This window comes from Anser cygnoides, chromosome 15 (genome assembly GCF_040182565.1).
Source record: "Anser cygnoides isolate HZ-2024a breed goose chromosome 15, Taihu_goose_T2T_genome, whole genome shotgun sequence".
NCBI classification, from domain to species: Eukaryota; Metazoa; Chordata; class Aves; order Anseriformes; family Anatidae; genus Anser; species Anser cygnoides.
This window is the reverse complement of record NC_089887.1, coordinates 14,855,001-14,874,820: the sequence shown is the minus strand read 5'-3', so window position 1 is coordinate 14,874,820 and position 19,820 is coordinate 14,855,001. Positions and strand designations below refer to the sequence as shown.

General features: G+C 32.8%; 1 protein-coding gene across 50 annotated transcripts in view; it reads left to right on the top strand.

The window, feature by feature from the left end:
• RBFOX1 (RNA binding fox-1 homolog 1) overlaps positions 1 to 19,820 on the top strand; it is a 1,146,084-nt gene that overhangs the window by 1,121,681 nt on the left and 4,583 nt on the right. For 13 of the 50 annotated variants that reach the window (XM_066977847.1, XM_066977838.1, XM_066977830.1 and 10 more), the window contains one exon: positions 8,732 to 8,784. The exons of the other annotated variants lie outside the window; for them this stretch is intronic. In XM_066977847.1, coding sequence (XP_066833948.1) covers positions 8,732 to 8,784 — 53 coding nt within the window. The remainder of the gene's footprint in view (positions 1 to 8,731; positions 8,785 to 19,820) is intronic. 50 annotated transcript variants of the gene reach the window in all.

Here is a 19,820-nt window from a genome sequence, read left to right as displayed (position 1 = left end):
ACAGTTTTTAGTTTTCAGATCATTGACTCGATAGACCACAAAGAGGCAGATTAGAACATGCTATAAGTATTGTCAACCTAAGTACTTTCACTGTGAATGCTTTACAAGCAAGGAGAAATTAAGAGGATTGGGATATAGGCAAAGACAAGATAAAGGTATGAAATGGTATTAATAAAATAGGGAGTTAATTGGATTTCATCCATAGGTATTTGCCATGTAATTTATAATGTGTTTTAGGTGAGGTGAAGAAATACTAGAGGAACAAGCTTAAAATAACTATGTAGACAAAATCAATCAAGAAAGAGGAAATTTATAATCTTGCATGGTTTTTCTGTATTTTTTTCTGACTTCAAAGAATTCCAAAGCATTTGATTAGGTATTAAAATGGAAATGTTCTTCCTATACCTTTGGGCTTGTCAAGTTTCTAAGGAACAGATCTGTGGAACTCAAGGAACAAATGTAGGAACTCCAAGTAAATCAGCAGTTTGTAAGAATACTGCACAGCAGGAATGGGAGAAGAAAGTTTATACATGTATTCTAAAGAGCAACTTTTTGTGAAAACTGCCATAGTATGTTTCATATGCGTGCAGAAAATAGTAAGGTCTTTATTTCAAAGTTTAAACCAAAACTGTACCAACAGCTAAACTCTCTTTTGTCTTTCTTGAATGAATTCTTAAATAATCCTGTCAAGTTTTTTATACATATGTAATTTTGATTATTATATAAACAACTTCTGTTGCAAAGTTATTTCTAAAATTAATTCAAAAATTAAAATAACTTCAAAGGCAAGAATTGCTCATATTAACTATTGCTGAAGAAAGTGCATGTCTATATGTTAGGAGACTGGTCAAATAGAATTGTGGATAAAATGACATTTACTAGTAAACTGTAATAATAGTTGGGAAATCAGAAATAAATATAAACTCTGAACGATACATTTTTTGACGTACATAAAGAACAAATCCCCCCCAATTTTATATTTTGTCATATACTTTACTGTATAAAAGACTGATTCTTTACACTAGGCAGACTAGAAAATTCTGTAGTGTTTGCCCTAAAAAGAGTAAAAAATATGCTCAAAATAGAGTAGTAAACAAAATTTTCATGTATAAAACTTAAAAATAGCATTAATTTTGCAGTCCTCGATCATACTGACTTTAGTTTAGATTGCTGACACTGAGCACTTCTAAAGTTAAAGTACAGGATTGGTTCTTGAAGTAAGGATTTACTTTAAGTGTGTAGGATGTATTAATCATAGGAAATGGCCAATCTTAAAGCAGTTATGCCACTGAAATCAGTATCAATTCTGCTGTTACATGCTGAGTTCAGAATTTTGCCTGTTAGTTTTAGGTTTCACTTAAAAATGTTAAGATCCATTTAAAAATCTGTGTTCCTCTTGCAGATAAATGTGCAGTTTAAAACTCTTTATGATCTTATTAATAATATTTATGTATATTATGTTATATTATATACTCCTTCATACATAGAGAAATTCCATGGATACAGCAGATAATATGAATTAGAGCAAGGCATATTTGTTTAGCTCTGATTTTAAAAAATACATAAATCTGGAACTAGGTATGTGCAGATTTAAAATACTGGTGAAAGGTCTATAGAAATTCCATGGGTTATGATGTGAGAGATTGATCAAGATTTTGGCAACATATTAAAAATATTTTTGGCAGCAATAGTAAGTTCCAAAGTATAGAGCCGATTTGCTAAAAATTAATTCATTATACAGTTTTCAAGGGTTAATGGGAGGAGAGAAAGAAGAAGTTTGAAGAGTTGTATCTACAGTGTATGCAGTTGGTTCCCTAATGCACCGTACAGCATTAACATTAGGCTATGCTAAAAGGGGTCTCTCACCTTACAGTGTTTGAGTAAATTCCTTAGTTGCTTTAATTCAGTAACAGGACTAAAAAATATTCTTGTCCTGGGTGAATCCTCGATATATAAGTTATGATCTGTTGACCATTTTTCTCTTAACTATTTCTTTTTTCTCTAAATAAATAATTTAATACAAGCATATCACAGGTCTTGAAGAATGCACCTTTCAGTTAGTGTCCAGAAGAGTTAGGGATTTTTTCTTATTATATATACATTTTTTATTTTTTTTTTTATCTTGAAAATGTGTTTTTCACAATTGCAAAAGTGCTTTCTGGTATTAAAGCGAATTATCGCTGTTAAGGAAGTTATGTGACTGTAGCTAGGAGAAACCTTAACGAGAGAGAGTTGTTAACTTTCCTGTCTCCTGCAGCCTTTGGCAGTCTGAATTCTGTGAGGCATCCTGTCATTGGATAAATCATGCTGAAATGTCCTGTGCAATGCAGAAGTGCTAATTTAATTGCCTGACCTGGCAATCCAATCACGGGCTTGGTTAAGCCACCTGAAAGCAGACATCTCACACCATCTGAGACACTCTAGGGCATGTGGGACACCCACACAGGTAGACGTGACACTTGATCTTCTGGAGTGGCAGCCGAGTCATGGCCAATGGACCAGATGCCTTTGTTTGGGCAACCAAGATGAGCTTATCCTTTTTCTGGGGGGTAATATTTACAGAAGTAGCAATGTTAATTTATTTTGATGCAGGGATTTATTCCATACGCTCTCAAGGCCTGCCTAAAAATTTCGGAAACGAGCATTGAATTAAAAGGTCAGGAATGAAAGAAGTGGGAGATGCATTATCTTTTCACACTGAAAACAGAATGCCCAAGTGAAAGTAGAATACCTGATTTTCCCCTTTGTATCATTGTTAGTAATTAGGGTGAAAAAAAATTGCACAGGTGAAAAGAAACTGGCATTGAAGAACTTAGTCTAAAAGTAAAATATACTTTCCTAAGGCACATCAAGTCATCCAAGTTATGACTAGTGCTGTTGAAGCTTGATACCACTGAATGAATACATCATGAAATACTTTCCATTTATGGTTTTATTTTTACTTTAATATAATTTATGGGTATGGCTGTAAAGTTGTTTAGTTTTCTTTGTGTTGTGATTCAAATGCTCTGAGTGTGATAATGTACTTTGATCTTACAGAAATGGGAATATAAAGCACAATAATAGCAAAATCAAACTTCTTATAGTTTATCAATGTTTAAACTATTTAATGGTCTAAATATTTAAATTTAGGACATCAGAATGAAGGAATTGGGGAAGACTTCACAAAATTATTTTAGAGGGAAATTCTGAAACTTTTCAACCAGCCAACTGTTAGCTATGATATAATTTATAATGGAAGAACCCTCAACATAAGAGTCCTAGAAGAACGCTGAAGTCTTAAAGTTTAGACATTAAGAAAAAATAAGGTATCTTTAATAATAGAATGGAGAAATATATAGATTCACCTTATATAGTACCTCTGGGGAAAATCATTGCTATACTATATAGTTAGCACCCAATCCTTGGAGAGTTGAAGTTGGAATATCTTCAGTGAAGTCAGTGCTTTCTGCTAAGCTGCATCAATATTACCAGCTGAGGTTCTGATCCATGACATCTAAATACTGCCTGTGTTTGCAAACCCCATGATGGTCACTGATTACATGTAGTTTAAATCTTCCCACTGTAACTTCTGTTCAGTATTGTGTTTTATTTCATCTTAATTTCCTCTCTTCCATGGCTCTGCGCTCTTTTTAGCAGTTGCTCAACTGTTCTGTTGTGAGGGGGCTGCACCTCTGTATTAAGCAAAATGATTCTTGTCTAGTTTGTGAAGTTAGAAAGTAAAGTCCAAGAATTCTGGTATATAAAACATAACCATTGTATGTTAGGGTATTGTGATTTCTTTTACATTTTTAAATTTTTAGATGAAAATTCAATTGTCACCTAGTCTTTTAGGGAGAAGAAAGGACACAGGCAACACTTGGTAGTTTGTCACATGTGCCCTGCAAACAGGCTCTTAATCCACAGTCACCTAAGTATATAAATTTCCCAAGACACAGAGCTGCACATACGTTTGTACCTATGAAAAAATATCAGGACCAATGACTGCAGGAAGAAAAACGTAGTAGTAGTTTGATGCTCTTTTAAGAATATGTAGCAGTGCAGGCAAAGCACGAAGAGCATTTCCTTTCTCAAGCTGGGGCAACTTTAAGGAAACTGTTAGGGGGAGCACTCAGAGATTTCTCTCCTGAAATTATCCTGGATTTGTGCTCCATACTGTTTAGATCCCTCAAATCGTAAATATATATATAAAAATATATATAAAATATAAAAAAAATGTGTCTAGGATCCATTCTCTGAATCTCTTGATATCTTTCACTTCCATGTCCTGAATTTTCATACTAGCAAAAATGCCAAATTGTCTATGGGTCAGACAAGATCAGTTATTTTTGTACTGTACCACAGAGTCTCCATTGTAAGATGCTGCTGTTTCTGAGCTCCATTTTACTTTAAGATGCCACAGACATTTAAAATAAACATTTTGTCTAATTAGATACAGAGAATATGATAATAATTCTATATATTTATGTGTAAATGAATTATCAGAATTTTGGTATTTATGTAGTGCAGCATCTGAGAAAAGTTTCACATTGTTTTCTCAGTGAGGAGAAGCTCCCAATTTTCTATATGTGAAGGAACCTAACGTTCCAGTATTGTATCAAAGATACCATTCTGGTTTAAGCAAGAATGCCTCTGTCTATTCTGGTATCTACTTGTCATTCAAATAACTGATCTTGTTGGTATTAGTCTTTACAAGGATGAAAAACATCAGGGAATTTTTAGAAAAGTTTGAAGAAAAGTCATAAATGTTTGTTAAACAGAAATTCTGTTAATATTGTAATTTTTTCCTGAAGGACCATATACTCTGTAAGGTGACTGGAATATCAGGTATCACAAACTCGAAACTAACTCCCAGAGAACATAGATTAAAAGTGAGTGGAAAAAGCAGTCAGAACTATTGAAACATGCTTACAGAAGAGACTTCTGTAGAAATACAAGCTAAAAATACTACACAGTAATTGCAAATTGTTGACATGGTTCTACTAAATTTCACATATAGGGTCTTATTTAAATTCAGTTTTGATATGCATGTAACTTCCATATTAGGTCAGTATGCTTTAGAATTAAATGTATGGAAGTTTTTTTTTTTTTTTTCTGTATAACTTCAGCACAGCTAAAGGTCACATGTCAGAAGCAAGACTGTAAATAAATCTTCCTGAAAATGGATAGATGCACCATCTTGGCAAGAGGAAAGAGCAGAGGAAAATAGAACATTGCTGAACCTGTTTGAAAACTGGAATAATGCAGGCTCAATAACTACCCCAAAGTAAGAGCAAACATAAAAATCACTTAATATTAGATTTGCTGTCCTCTTCCTCTGTTTCTGTTCTAACTCAAGAAATATATTGAATGTTAAACACTTCTTTCTGACTTTAAAAACATCTTTATTACCATACTGGTAAAAATCTGTGGTAGTTCTCAATTTACTAGAAGAAACAAGAAATTGATATATAGAAATAGGAGAACTAACGTCACGCATAAGCATTTGCCCTTGGGAAATAGGTGCTCAGATGGAATATGGCCATTTTGAGACCCAGAAGTACATTTTTGTGACCCACGCTGTCTAGGTTTACATCAGAGAGCTCAAGCTGTTTAAGGGTACTGCTCTGGCACTTAAAAGGATTGCATTTAGCCCAGGGTGGGAATATCTGGCATCTTGAATGTATACATCAGATAAATGTATTTCTCATGTTACTCTTTCAATTTGGCCGTTTATTTCACTAACAACTAGTAACACTTTAAAAATATATATTTAAAGAAAAGAAAAAAAAAGTCCTCTTGATTTTAAATATTTGGGTTTTTTACACCTGAAATACGAAACAATGAGCACTAAAAATTCTGTCCTTTGCCTTCATTGTTGACACATAAATTAAATTCATGGAAACAATTCTTTATCTTAAAGATTGAGTAGGACTTATAATAACGTTGGACTCTACATATATATATATATATATATATAAAAACCTTTTTGAGTCAACAGAAAGTGTAGAAATGATGAGCAACATTAAAACAACCTAAAATGCATCTTGAATTTCCACCATACCTTACTCATGAGGTTAAGCCTTGTACACTCACTGCAGTTAGTGCTTATAATTGGTCTTTTAAGGAAACAATCATACATTTTCAAAGGACTGGGTTAGGTTAGCTGCCCTTTTCCAGGTCTGCTTTTCATATGCTGTAAGATAAATGGAATATGATGCATCATTGGGTCAGCTGAACTCAGGAGTCCTGTAAATTAAGGGTTCTCCACACTAAGGAATAATATGTCCTTTGGACAGCAAGTGAGATGCATGAACCTCTGATTCTCAGTTTTTCCTCTAGTCTGTGTAAATAATAGTACAAAATTTAGCTAAATAATAAACCTGTCTCTGTAAAAACATTAAAGCCATCAAGCTACTAAACAAGTGCTTTAAATTGTTACCAGTAACAAATAGATATTACCAAAATTTAGTCTTATCTTCCCATAGATTAATACAGTAACATTTTAATTCTCACAGTTCCTGTGTGCAATAATATGCAACTTCTTCCTTACTTTCAAATTTGATTTGTAGAGTTGTGAAATAAATTTTACAAAAGCAAAATATAGCAAAGATAGTATGTCCGTATGTAAATTGAAGCAGTATAACAGGGAATGTTTTGGGTAGATTTTTTTTTTTTGATAGGTATCACTTTGGGTTAATTTTGTTTAAAATGCATTTTCTACCAGTAATTATTGAGAGTTGGTAATAAAAGGTGAGAATTTAGAGCAGTTTCAGTAGCATCTGTGGTTCCAAACAAACAAAAACAAATAGAAGTTAGTGTTCTGCTGTGCTGTAAATAACAAAACCAGCATATTATTCTTACGGATAATTCTGTGCTTTGGCATCTGAAGATATAGCATCTGTGAGTCAATGTTGCATGAGAACACATGTTCTGAATTGAGACAAAGAAAAAGACTTTCTCAGCCACTTTTGTGGCTGTTTTCATTAGATGAAAAGACAGTTTTATAACTTCACAGACATAAATGAAAAGGATTTTCTGTATGCCAGTAGCTGGTAAGTCTGAATTGCTTCTTATTAGGAAAAAAATCTGTTTCTTTATATGTAATTATCACAAGAGGTGATAATAAAAGAGGTGGTATGAGTTAACTACAGTGACAAAGTATGCTATTTATGAAATACGGAGTAGCTTTGTATTTATTATAATAAATTTATCCCCTTTCATTTTTTAAATATATATATATCTTTTTAAGATTATGTACAAGATAGATCTCATTAGCTTGTTAAATTGCTGTAGATGACAAAATAAAGAACAAAACTACCAATCTATACATCCAATTGAAAATGAAGGAATTAGATGAAAAATACAATTTGGTCACTATGTTCATTGATGCTAGATGATAGGTGCTAGTAACTCTTGAGATAGAGGCAATAAGAAGCTACCGCTTTTGTTCTTAATCAACTCCTGTCCCTGTAGTATGGATTACAGATTCCTTGGTTTTGTTTTGTTTCTTTGTTTTTCAACATATGAATTTTTAAGTAACAAGATTCACAGATTTTTAAACTAGAATTTCAAATGTGTTTAATACATTGGAGGTGAAGTAATAGAAATAGTTGTTTTTCACTTAGGTCTTCAAGATTCTGTTACACCTAGGAGATGTTTGCTCCTGAACTGAATAGTTTTCAATAGGAGCTTCAGAGCATTTAATGCTTGACAGAGTTTTCATTATTTTACAGAATTGAGTTTTCCAATAGTCCTCAGTACGAGATAGTTGTAGTTCCTTCTAGTTCTTATTTGGTAGACTCTTGCATTAAAGCTGTGCAAAACTGTTTTTCACCGTGCAGTGCAGGCTGGAGAAGCTAGCTGCAATTCAGAGCAAACTAGCACTCAACTAATTTCACCCATGTTCTTTACTACTCCTGCACAACACAAACATCATCCAAGGAAGCTATGCATATGCATATAAAGGAATCACTTGATGTTAATCCTTAAATATAGTTTCCATTAACCTATATCCTGTTTGCTTTGACTTCAAAAAGGGCAAATTGGGATTTCTACTATAACGGAGTTTCCTAGATTTTGAAATACTACTGTATTTAGCATTTCTCTTTTTATGTTACCTGGTTTTAAAAAAAAAAAAAAAGAATTTTGCAAGAGAAGGCTTATATTAAATTGCTTATACCTCTAGTTTATTCTCATAAGATTCTGAAAAAAACACTTTTGTATGTCTTTGGATGACAGTATATGAAAATATACTATGTCCTTTTTTATATATAAATAACAGAAAATTCATTTTCTGATTGCAATCATATCTAGACATATAAAGTTATTTTACTTTCAATATTCTCCTTTAAGATATATGAAGTAAATTGCATTTTTTTAAAAACTTATCACTTTTTACATGTTTCCATTAGTGCCCTTTAATAGCTATATCAATATAAATATGATTTTTGTTAGACTTCATATATTGACATGACATATCTGTAACACTGAACATGAAGCTTCCAATGCAAGAGTTTGTACATAGTCCATACCCAAATGTCACCATTATTTCATTTAAAAGATCCCAGCATGTCTACCTCATGATCACTATAAACTCTATATAGTACTGAAATACGTCAACACTTTTTCTTGCTACATTCATTAAAATTAAGCACCCTTACCCTACCCCATCTGTAAACATCAAGTCAATTGGCAGCTAGCACATTTCCCAGTCAGCAAGCAGTATTGTGAATTTTATCTTCTCTTGCAGAAATCAATTCGTCTTCGTTGCAGCAGATGAAATTTCTTGTAACACCTCTGCAGGTAACAATCATTGATACTTCTTGATGCATCCATCCAGGTCTCAATATCCTTTTTCACATGCTGCATTTAATCGTAAGAGAAAGCATAGGAAAGTCCATAATATAAATTTTTGGAATAGTTACATTAATTTGTAGCTTGAGTCTTTAGGTTCTGCCATATAAAAGACATTAGGTTATTTTGCTGACTTTGGTGTTTTATTTCCAGTTTAAATATTATGTGGCCTAGAAAAGTAAGGATCTGTTAAGCCTTCTCACAAAAACTTAATGTGCAGTACAATCAAGATTGTGACTTAAAAAAAAGTCAAAACAAACCAAACTAATGAAAAGTGTAAGTTAGATAGAGATAGATCTATGTAGGACATTGTAAGTGCTATAGATTTAACAGTTTTCTTTTCAACTCTTTGGGGGCAAATATTGCCCACAAGGGTACTGCAGACCCTAAAGCACTCACAAAGTCTATCCTATGGATAAGATAGTGGGAGAGAGGGTCTGTGTCTTCAGAGGATCACTCTCTAGTAAGTAAAAAGTCTTAGCTGCTTTGCTGGTATACTATCATGTTGTAAGCCATGGGTACAGAAGAATGAAAAATGTTTTCAAAAAGTATTTACTAATGGTAATTTATATCAGATGTGTCAAGGGATTTAATGTCTTTTAAGCAATAGATGTTGAACAATCTTAGTCTTAATACAGGTAAGGATGATGTTATGTCGCTACATAAGGAAATCAAAAGCCAAAATAATTAGTAACAGTTTTGGGCCGTATTCTGCTGATAGCGTTATGCAAAAAAATCTGCTGAGTTCATGGAGCTGTGTGTATTGAAGGATGAAAGGATATATAGTGTGAACAAAATGTTGGTATTAAGAAATGTTTATTTATACAGGGTTGTACATTAGCAGAAATAAAGGTGATGAGTTTTCTGCTTATTCTAGAGTGACCTACAGAGAAACAAATAAAAAACATGTATTTATGAGAAAGAAGACCATAGCTAAAGCCACAATGTGCTGAGATTGTAATAATTTGTATGGTAGCCACAGCATTTTTGGTAATCTGAAAAGTTCTTCCTTTAAAAAAAAAAAAAAATGAATTTTTCAGAGTCCCGAATTATTAGCAGAATACATTTTGAGAACATTTGACGCTTTCTTGGTCTCACTAGATTTGTATTTTGGCATTCATTTATTTCACCTGTGCTTCCTATTCTGTTCTGGATTATAGTGAGCTGACTACCCATTAGACTACTAATTCATAAACCTATGCCTTGCTAAGTAAGTATACAGAAACTAATTTTAGCAACTTTTGAACTTGGAATTCTTGACACATACATGTGGTCTTTAATAATTTTCTTGTCCTGAAAACAGTTCCCTCTTTTGCAGAGTGAACCCTTCTAAGCATTAGTTATACCTGTAGACATTTTTTCCCTCAGATCACACAGAATTCATGTATCCAAGACTATACTATACATATTCTGTATATCACTACTCTGGAATTCCATTCAATAATATAATAATTTGTTCATCAGTAAATTCAGTGGACTGTACACAGAAGAAAATGGACTTTTGTGTATATTTACTAAAACTTTTCAGTTTACCAGTAAATTACCTCTATTGAATTGTTGCAATAAATAGGGTGTTTTTGTTAGGTATGTTCCTGACAGTATGATAAATATTAATGATAGATAACTGTAGGTGCCTTTTTTATTATATGATCTGAAGGAGCAAGCCTGTATCTTCTGTTCCTTGTATATTTAAATTTTAGTGACAGAATTTAAAGGACTTCTGGCTATATTAAAACAATCATACTCCAGCCCATATTTCTGTATGGTACAAATTGCCAAAATTGTGTTTGGTTTTTCAAATCTGTAAGCTGACTTTCAACTAATTTATCTAATGTTCTGTGTTTTAATACATGAAGTAAATATAGATACATAATCTTTCAGAACAGCAGCTGACAGTCATGTGTTTTTTCAGATGCATGCAATACACCTACAATACAATTTTATATGCTAGTAGTGCTTCTAAACTCAATTACAGTAATTCAAGTGTTTGCAAACTTGATTTAAGATGAAGGTTCTGATAATATGCTCAATGTTTGAAATGTGAGTATATATACATTTGTATTGTTTCCTTGTAAAGAATATAAGTGTTTGTAGATTTCAGATAAAACAAGTAAGTTTTTGGCTGGAACTTTACCATCAAATAGAAATGGGAAGTTCTGGGTGATTCTGCTGATAATAATCACTCATCTCTTCCTAATGCTTTATCGTTTCTGCCAGAGGACACATAACCCTCAACCACATGACATTATTTTTCCTAGTTTAGGAATTAAGTAATCTTGAAAACCAAAATGACAGGCTATTGCCAATGTGTCAATATACACATTTCTATTTCTGTATGTGTATCTGTTCTTGCATGAACATTATACACAGAAAAGATATGCTAGTGTGTGACAGAGGGATCCTTTCATGGGAAATTTTAAAATATTTTGCTCTTGCATCCAGTGCATTCTGAAGCTAAAAATAATTACTCTTCAGAAGAGAAGTTTTGTGCTTCTGGGATAGATCTTCTCTGGCAGGCATGATTAAAGAGTATGCAAACAGACCTAAACTAGATCTGAGGTAGGGAAACTATCTGAAACCTCCTTTCAGTTTGATGACTGAATTTTAAACAAGGATCTCTGAAGAATTTCCTCTAGCTAAACTCTGACAGTGGTTATATTACAGGAGAATTAATCCTGAGTTTTCTGCCCGATGGAAGCAAAATGGATCTTACCCTATCAGTCTCCTTATAAATCAGAATGAAACCCAGAGCAAACCTATGGTTTATTTACATGTCGGTTAGAGAACATTTTTCATTTTGAATCTTTAATGTGTTTAATTATTTTTTCAAATCAGTGCTCAGTATATATTGTTTTCTTTTAAGCTTTATAAGGTCAAAATTCATAGTTTGTAAAGAAAAAAATATTTTCTAGTGTCTTTACCAAGTTCATTCTAGGGTGTACCTGCGTATTGCATTTTATGATTTTTGTGTAAAAATGGAACAGGATCATTATTCTCTATTTACATCACTCTTGCTTTCTTCATCCAACTTCTAATGCTTATCCAACTTCCATCTACAAACAAAAATAAAATCCAGTGTGAAATTATTTATATAATATCATCACAGCTGATATTATTTTTTCTCCCAAGTGTATATACAATTTATGATTTTGAAATAACAGAGAGAAAGGAAAAGGTATATGTAAACCTGAATTTGAAATGAAGTATGGTGAAAGTGGATATAATATATGTCCAATTGTAACTGTATTTATTTGTATATTTGAGCAGAGCCATCCCTAGGAGGCGGGATTGTGTGCGTGTGTGTAACGGAAATGTGTTATAAAGCTTTAGAAGTTGATAGTCCTGCATTAAGTTTTTGGCCTCCGTTTGGAGAAAGAAACAGTCTCCAAAACAAATTAAATATTCTGAAATGTTAAATTTTCAATTTAGGAAAAACATATCATAAAAAAGGCAGTGTGAAGAGGCAAACATTTATACTATCAAAATACTTTGAAAAAAATATTGACAATTTTTAATTAAGGCAATTGCTCAAGTCATGGCAATTTTCCTGTATACTATCATTAACCTGTCAACATTAACACTACCGCAAATTTAAGTCATGAAACAATAGCAAATATGGATATACTTCTTTAAAAGCAAATTAATATTTGACAAAGTGCTTAGAATGGGTAAGGTAGCTGTTGTGGTCTACCTCTGCTATGTACATAAATAATTTTATCTGGTCAAATTTTGCCATACATGTTTGCATACATCTCATTGACATATTTAGGTTTCTGATGGGAGGCATTGATCACATATACTCTTTCAAAGGAATTTCCAAACAGTAGATATTATACAAGCTGCTTTGGAAAGAATGCAGTTTTAGGGAGGTTTGCATCAGCCTTTTTGAATTACTGTGTAACGACATAGGTTCAGTTGTGAGAGGTTTCTTTCTTAGTATCACTGCCTATGGGTTTGATTTCATTTCATGAAGCAATTTGGGAAAATAACCATTTTCTACAAGATGCTTTTATTATGTTAAACTCTACCACTAATCAGATGAATTAAAAAATTAAGATGAAGGAGCATTTGTAAGGTCTTTATGCTAGTATTTATTTAAGCCTCTACAGGTTTTCCCTGTGAAAAATAGCAGATATTGAAGCTTTTGCACTGGAAAAACTAGGGAATGTTGTACTAATGCACATTATTAAACTTCTATAAATTCAAGTGTCCTTTGTGTTGGTGCTTTAAACTTCCCTTTACTGCCGCTGTAAATAGTGCTTACATGGAATTCTATTTGTTACTGCTGTTACTGCTCTTGGTAGTTGTGTGGTAAGGATGTTCAGCTACTGGATCAGTTGATAAAAATCAGTAAATGCTTTGATTATTCTCTGTTCTTCTTTCTTAAAATTTGATTAATTCCTTTTCTCACTGACTGAAAACACTGGCAGACCTTTTTGGCATCTTTGTCATTATCTCTTTGACAGCTTGCCTTCCCTATGCTTACAGTTCTAGGTCAGTTCACATGGCTAGTCAATTGTGACAACATGACAAGATTAAGTAAAGCTGAGTTTCTGTGATTTGTAAATGGAGGATTTGCAACGTGAAGCTCCTTCGATAAACAGAAATAGTGAATAATCTGTGTTTGCCCTCAACAAGTGCATATAAGCATATGTGCATCCCCTGTACTGTTTTTTTTTTTTAATTATTATTATTTAATGAAACAAACAGAATTTTTTCTCATACACTGAAAGCCGGACACATGAAAGGTGGTTTGTGTGTGTGCTGTATGTATGATTATATACTAGTAAATTAAATAAACAAGGATTCAGTATGAATATCATGAGGTTATTATATAACATTTAAAACATTAAACAAACAAAAATATTACTGCGTACTACTGAACTTTACACACAAGCAAAAAAGACTGCTTTAGAATGTAATGTAAGAATTGTCTGGTGTATTTGTTACTGAACTAGATCAGAATTTATTTAGAGTTTATTGCCACAAAATATAACAGCAGCAGTAATAGACAAATGCTGTACAAATTAAAAAATAATAATAATAAAAAATGCTTGTTTTTCTTTGAAATACAACAGTTTGTGTCACCTGATGGCAAGGTGTCACCTGATGGCAAGCCTCAGTTTGCCCAGTGGCTTTTTATTTTTGTATATAAATGAAGTCTCTTTTTGTTGTATAGAGGTTATACAAAAAGGTGCTGTTGGTAGCACATAATTATTTTACATTTTTAAGTAAACATCGAGTGCACACTTGTGTGGAATCTGCCTTTGTCCATTTGTAAATCCAGACAGCAAGACTGAAATTTGAGACAGAGTTTTTAAGGTATGGTCTGTCCCTGGGGTTGTTCCATAGTACTGATTCAGTGCCAGCTCAGGAGGGATGTCACCTGTGCTGCAGTTTGTTGCACTTCTATATTTCTGCAAATTGACTGATATCAATCATATTTTTTAAAATGTTTAACATGGTGGCAGCTCAACTTTGGATGACTGTAAATATATAACAGACTTCAAAAAAAGCTGTAGGTTGTCATTCAGAAATAAAAATAAAAATCATGTCTGAACATCAATGATGGAAATTTCTGCAAAGGATGCATCAATTAGCAATAATTAGTGAGGCAATTAATAATGGGCATTATCATTATCTGGCCGAATTCAGATATTACATAAATAAAATCAAGAGCTGGAAATTCTTCCCTGCATATAGATACATCTGAATAGGCTTTTAAAATTTCTTCTGGCTCCAACTGGAAGAAAAATGTAGACTGCTTCTAATGTTATCACTAATGTATTTACAAAAATCCCTTTGTTAAAATCATTTATTATCATGATTTATTATTATCATGATTTTTTATTATTATCATGATCATTGATTATCATTATAGACTATGGTCACTTTTTATCTCTGTGAAAACCTAGGAATGTTAATGCTATACTAACAGGAAATCCTGCATGGTCTTCAATATATACAGGAGGTTAGCACTGCAGTATACCTTGAAGTTTCATTATTTCATTGTGCTACGTCTGTCTATACTACATCTTCCCAAGTCTTTTTCTGCTGCACATCACAATACTGTAAAGCGTTATCAGTAGTGGAAGAGGAAAATTATATGCAAAGGAATATTTTATGCTCCTGCAGAATTATCTTAATGTTTGGTATTATGCATTTAAAACTTTTCATAGAGGATTTTAACATTTTTAACCTTTACAATCAAGGAAAATGACTGGAAACTGTTTTTATCAGCAGTTTTCAAACATTTTCCTCAGAATTAAGTAAAAACTTAGGACAGACTTCTTTCCTCATTTCCTTATGAGATATTTAGAGAGACTCATTGCTCACTTATATGACTTAAGTGCCTAAAGTTATTTGGTATTAATATCCAAAAGTATTAAAAATATTTGGCTGCAGATGCCTTGGACACCATAAGCTGATAAGTAAAGAATTTTAAGTGAAAGGACTACCACTGCTGCACAGTGATGACCAACTGAGGTTAAAATACTGCAGTATGTTGTGTAACTGGTGTGCATACAAAGGAGCTCCTGCTGCTGCTGTCACCTGGTTTTGGTATCATAATAGTCATGTGACCAAGAGAAAACACATGTTGGTTAGCTACTGGAATCATTTATCTGGATAAGGCCAGGTAACTTACTTTCCTTGTATTCCTTCCAATGCTTCACTGAAATCTTCATGTCTTTTGTCTACAATTTTATTGCAATTCTGCATCAGGGTCTGATGGAGGAAATATTTGGATTGCCCTTTTTATGCCAGCTGTGAACAGCAAGAGGCACATCCTGCAATAGAACTCATTTCCTAGGTGAACAGTTAGGGTAGGGATACCGAACCACTCTGCATTGTATTCTACCTTTTCATACCTAGCTAAGGCTGACTCGTTCAGTTGCCTTTTTGTAAAATTTAGTAATAAGTGGCAATACTAGTATTTGTGTAATTTAAGTTTATACTTTTTGAAGACTCAACACATATAGGTTTGAAGAAGCAGCAATTTTATGATTTGATTGTTCAATTAAAATCCAAGCTAGTAAATGGGTAATATTGTGAAGAGTTAGAAATTTTCTATGAGCTTCCAAGTGGATACATATGCATTGCTTGTAATATGGAAAGCAGCAAGGGAAGAGATCATGCAGTTAGGTTGTTATATTATTTTCAGTTTTAATTTTTACTTGATCACTGGCTGAGGTAGTATCAAATTTTTAACTTCTCTTTTTATATAAGAATGGAGTCATCAATTTCCACAGTTCTTCTAGCAATATCTAGTCTTAAAAAAATGGGGGGAAGTGATAGTATTCAGAAATCTATGCACATCAGATTCTTTAAACAAAATTTTTTAAAAAAAATCTCATTTTATGCTTTTGAACAACTAAGGAAAATGTTTTAACTTGGTGTATACTTTATAGTGTGATTTTTTCTTTATTAATGTTGTCATTAAACCCTATAGTAGATAGGTTATTAAGGATCTTCCAGCTGTCTCCAGTGAGTATCAGAGCTCCAGTGTCTGTCCTAGATGTATATGAAAATACAGCCACAGTAACAAAGAACTAAAAAACCTAAAATGGTACTGAAAATTAGAGAAAGGCATACCTTCCCTATTTTTAAGACTCTCTAGTAATGCCTATTACTGATGATTTAAAGAAAGAGATTCAATTCCAAAGGCACTACTAAAATGAATGTCTCTTAATTACCATTTTTATTTATTTATTTTTTCTGTTTGTGCAGTGGGCAAAACAAAATATCCTTTTGTATAGTATTTAAGCAACTTTAAACCTTTTACAGAAAATCATTGAAAAAATTGGCACATAACCTGAGTAGAGAAGAGCACATGAGGATTTCTTTTTTGGTAAAGAGTTTGCTGCTATAATGCTACAGATGTTAGCATTGCAATGATGATTTTTTTTTCCCCAGTATTTCCCAGTAGGGTGTTGGTCAAGCTACTTAAAAACCAGTGCCAGTAAAACAAAACGCTAGCAAACATTAAGTTTTTTCATGCTGTGTCCTGAATACTTGTTCTAGACATACTGAAAAATAGTGAAACTTACCTCGTTCACATTACTGGTGCATCACAATTGTTCATCTGTTGTGTTCCTGAGTAAAGAATTTGTAAGTGCACATATCGGTACTGATACATTGATTTAATATTCTGTAAAATACACAGATAATCACCTCGACTATGAAGTCGTTTTAAAAACTTTGCTATTTGCATGTTCTAAATTTTAGTAAATTGTTTACCTAGAATGAATATTTCCAGGGCAAATTATCACAAAGCATTTAAATGCCACTAATTTAATGAGCAATAAGTATGCTGGCATAATAGTGAATAAATGAACCAATGACTATGTGACTACACTAGTTTACTGATTTTCAGTGTGACAGTATAGTTTAAATCCTTGCTATTTTCAGCATGAAAAATCAGAATCTATTCTGCTAACCTTCTGAGCTTCTAAATTTGGTGTCATGCAAGGGCGTGTTTAAAAATTAGCATTTAAAAAGAAACCTACTTGCTTTAAGTTTAAGCTGGCACTGTTCCTTTCCTCTGTGGAAATGAAATTTATTAATCATAATAAAACCATCATATTCTGAAGGTAGAGGTCACCCTGAGGAGGAAAAAGTCTGTTCATCAGAGAGGAATTTCAATGCATTTTTCCCAGATAATATCTGAGCATGGATTCTCTCCCCTTTGGAAATACATTCTTCCATGGTTGTGCTTATATGCATCAAGTGTATGTAGGAGGTTGCAAGAAAGAGAATTTTGCAATTTAATTTTATGTACTTTATTTTCTTTTAGAGAAGATTTAGAAGAATTTTTCTTACATTTTATTTCATGTTTACATTACACACATTTATTCAAGTGGGATTCCAATAAAGATAAAGGAAGAATTAGGAATGTTTCATATTTTAAAAAGAATACAAACTTTACTGGTTCTGAAATACCACCTTTATGCTAACATAACAGTACAAACTTCAGCATTCTCTTAATGTAAATATAAAACATTATTTTTAAGAAGCAGGGATTAAGTTAGGTCACAATTTTTACATTAGGATTACTTCACCAGTCTTTTGTTTTAAGGAAGAATCATAGTTTAAACAATAGGATGAAAACTACTGAGTTGAAACAGTCATCCTTTCTTTGGAAATTGCTTAATATATTTATTTATCCATATGTTCCATCTTGCTTGTCCAGATTTCAGTAAAATATTGATGTAACGTTTAACCACAGTTACCACCACTGTTTATTATAGCACTTGCTCATCACTTCAGTGATGATTTAGGTTAAACATAAACCTAATTTAATAAAGCTTGAGCACTATGTTGGGCTCTATGGGCTTGTACCTTCCTACTTAGACGAACCCCTTGCATTTTGGCCACTTAATCCATTGCCATGGGTGACCCACTATGCTCTCTGTTTTGTGGGGCATTATTATATAGTCGATTATGCAGCAGTAAGTGGGGATCAAAGCAATGAGGAAAAAAAGGGTCACAGTAAGTGCCAGTGTAGTTAATGGCTTGTGCTACACCAAAACTAATGTGATTCTTACAGTTCTAAACTTACAGTCCTTGCTTAGTATTACAGTAATACCAGTTAATCAGGGAAAAAAAAAAAAAATATATATATATATATGTTTGGAAAATATACCAATTCCTGTTGCCTTAAAAATAAGTCATGACTTCAAAGCATGTATAATAGTACTTACAATTCATCCTCCATGTTACTAGGGATATGAAGGAAACATATAGAGATGGAAATAAGTCTAGATTTAAATTAATTATTTTCCCTTTCTAGATGTTTTCTTACATGAGATTTGACTTGAGAGAATTAAAATCATAATGATTTTTAAAATGGATTCTCAGACTTTAAAATGGGCATAGGCAAACAGAGGAAAATAAGGTGTCTTTTTTACTTCAGTGGAGATGAATGAGAAATACATTCTGTTATGTCAGATGGCCCATATCAGTTTGGTATTTTTACTATCAAAACTAAGTATTTTAAATTTCTAAATATTACAATGCTTACATCCCAATGTGGAGGGTTATCAGGGTTATGCTCCTTCCAACCAAAGAGGCTGCAGAGTATGCAGTCACTGTCAAACCTGAACTAAGAACTCTTTACTCTTTTCTCAAAGGATCAAATATATTTCCAAAGATAGGCATTTATGGATACCACCATTTAAATAGAATTTATATATAAATTTAATCCTTCACTCACCACTACACTGGATGCAAAAAAGAAAATAGTGTGTTTTATACAAGTCTCTTCTACATATTTTCCTGAGTTTTAAGACTATAAGGTAGAAAAGTATTGCCCATCCCTGCTTCCCCTGGATATTCTTGTCTATCTTCAATAGCTTTGAGGCCCTCTCTGGTAAAATCTGAAGAAAACATGGCTATGCATAAGAAATTGAGCCCACATTCATGAACTTGCAGTGCTTCCATAGCTTCAATAGATTAATTCATTTTTAATGTATTACCCATTAATAGAAAGTTGAATTTACTGAGTAAACAGGATAGTACAACTGAAGGCATTCAGCCGCTATGGTTTTACTTTGTAGTGAAACATCCAGATTTTGCCATGGAATACTTTATAGGGAGATAATGTATGATTTGCATTTGCTCAAAATTTCCATTAAAAGTAATAGGAAGTTTGCCCTTGAAATTTAGCACAGTATGTGGATTTAGACTCATAAAGATAAAAGGCTAACAGATGCCACAAAACAGTTTTACATTTTAATATTAAGTTAAAATGCCATGGAAATATTCCACTTTAAACCTTTAAGTCTGGGACGGGGAAAAGGAGAGGAGCTATTCATCTTAGGTACTTCAGAATGTGGTTGCCAGAAGAGGGTCCAGAAATGCCTGTTCTTCAGAATGGCCAAGTCCAGAGATTTGGGTTTATTTGTAAAAATGTTGTTACAGCTGTTTGTAAAAATGTTGATCCTTCTTGATGACCTGTGTAAAATGCTCAGGATTAAAGCAAGAGT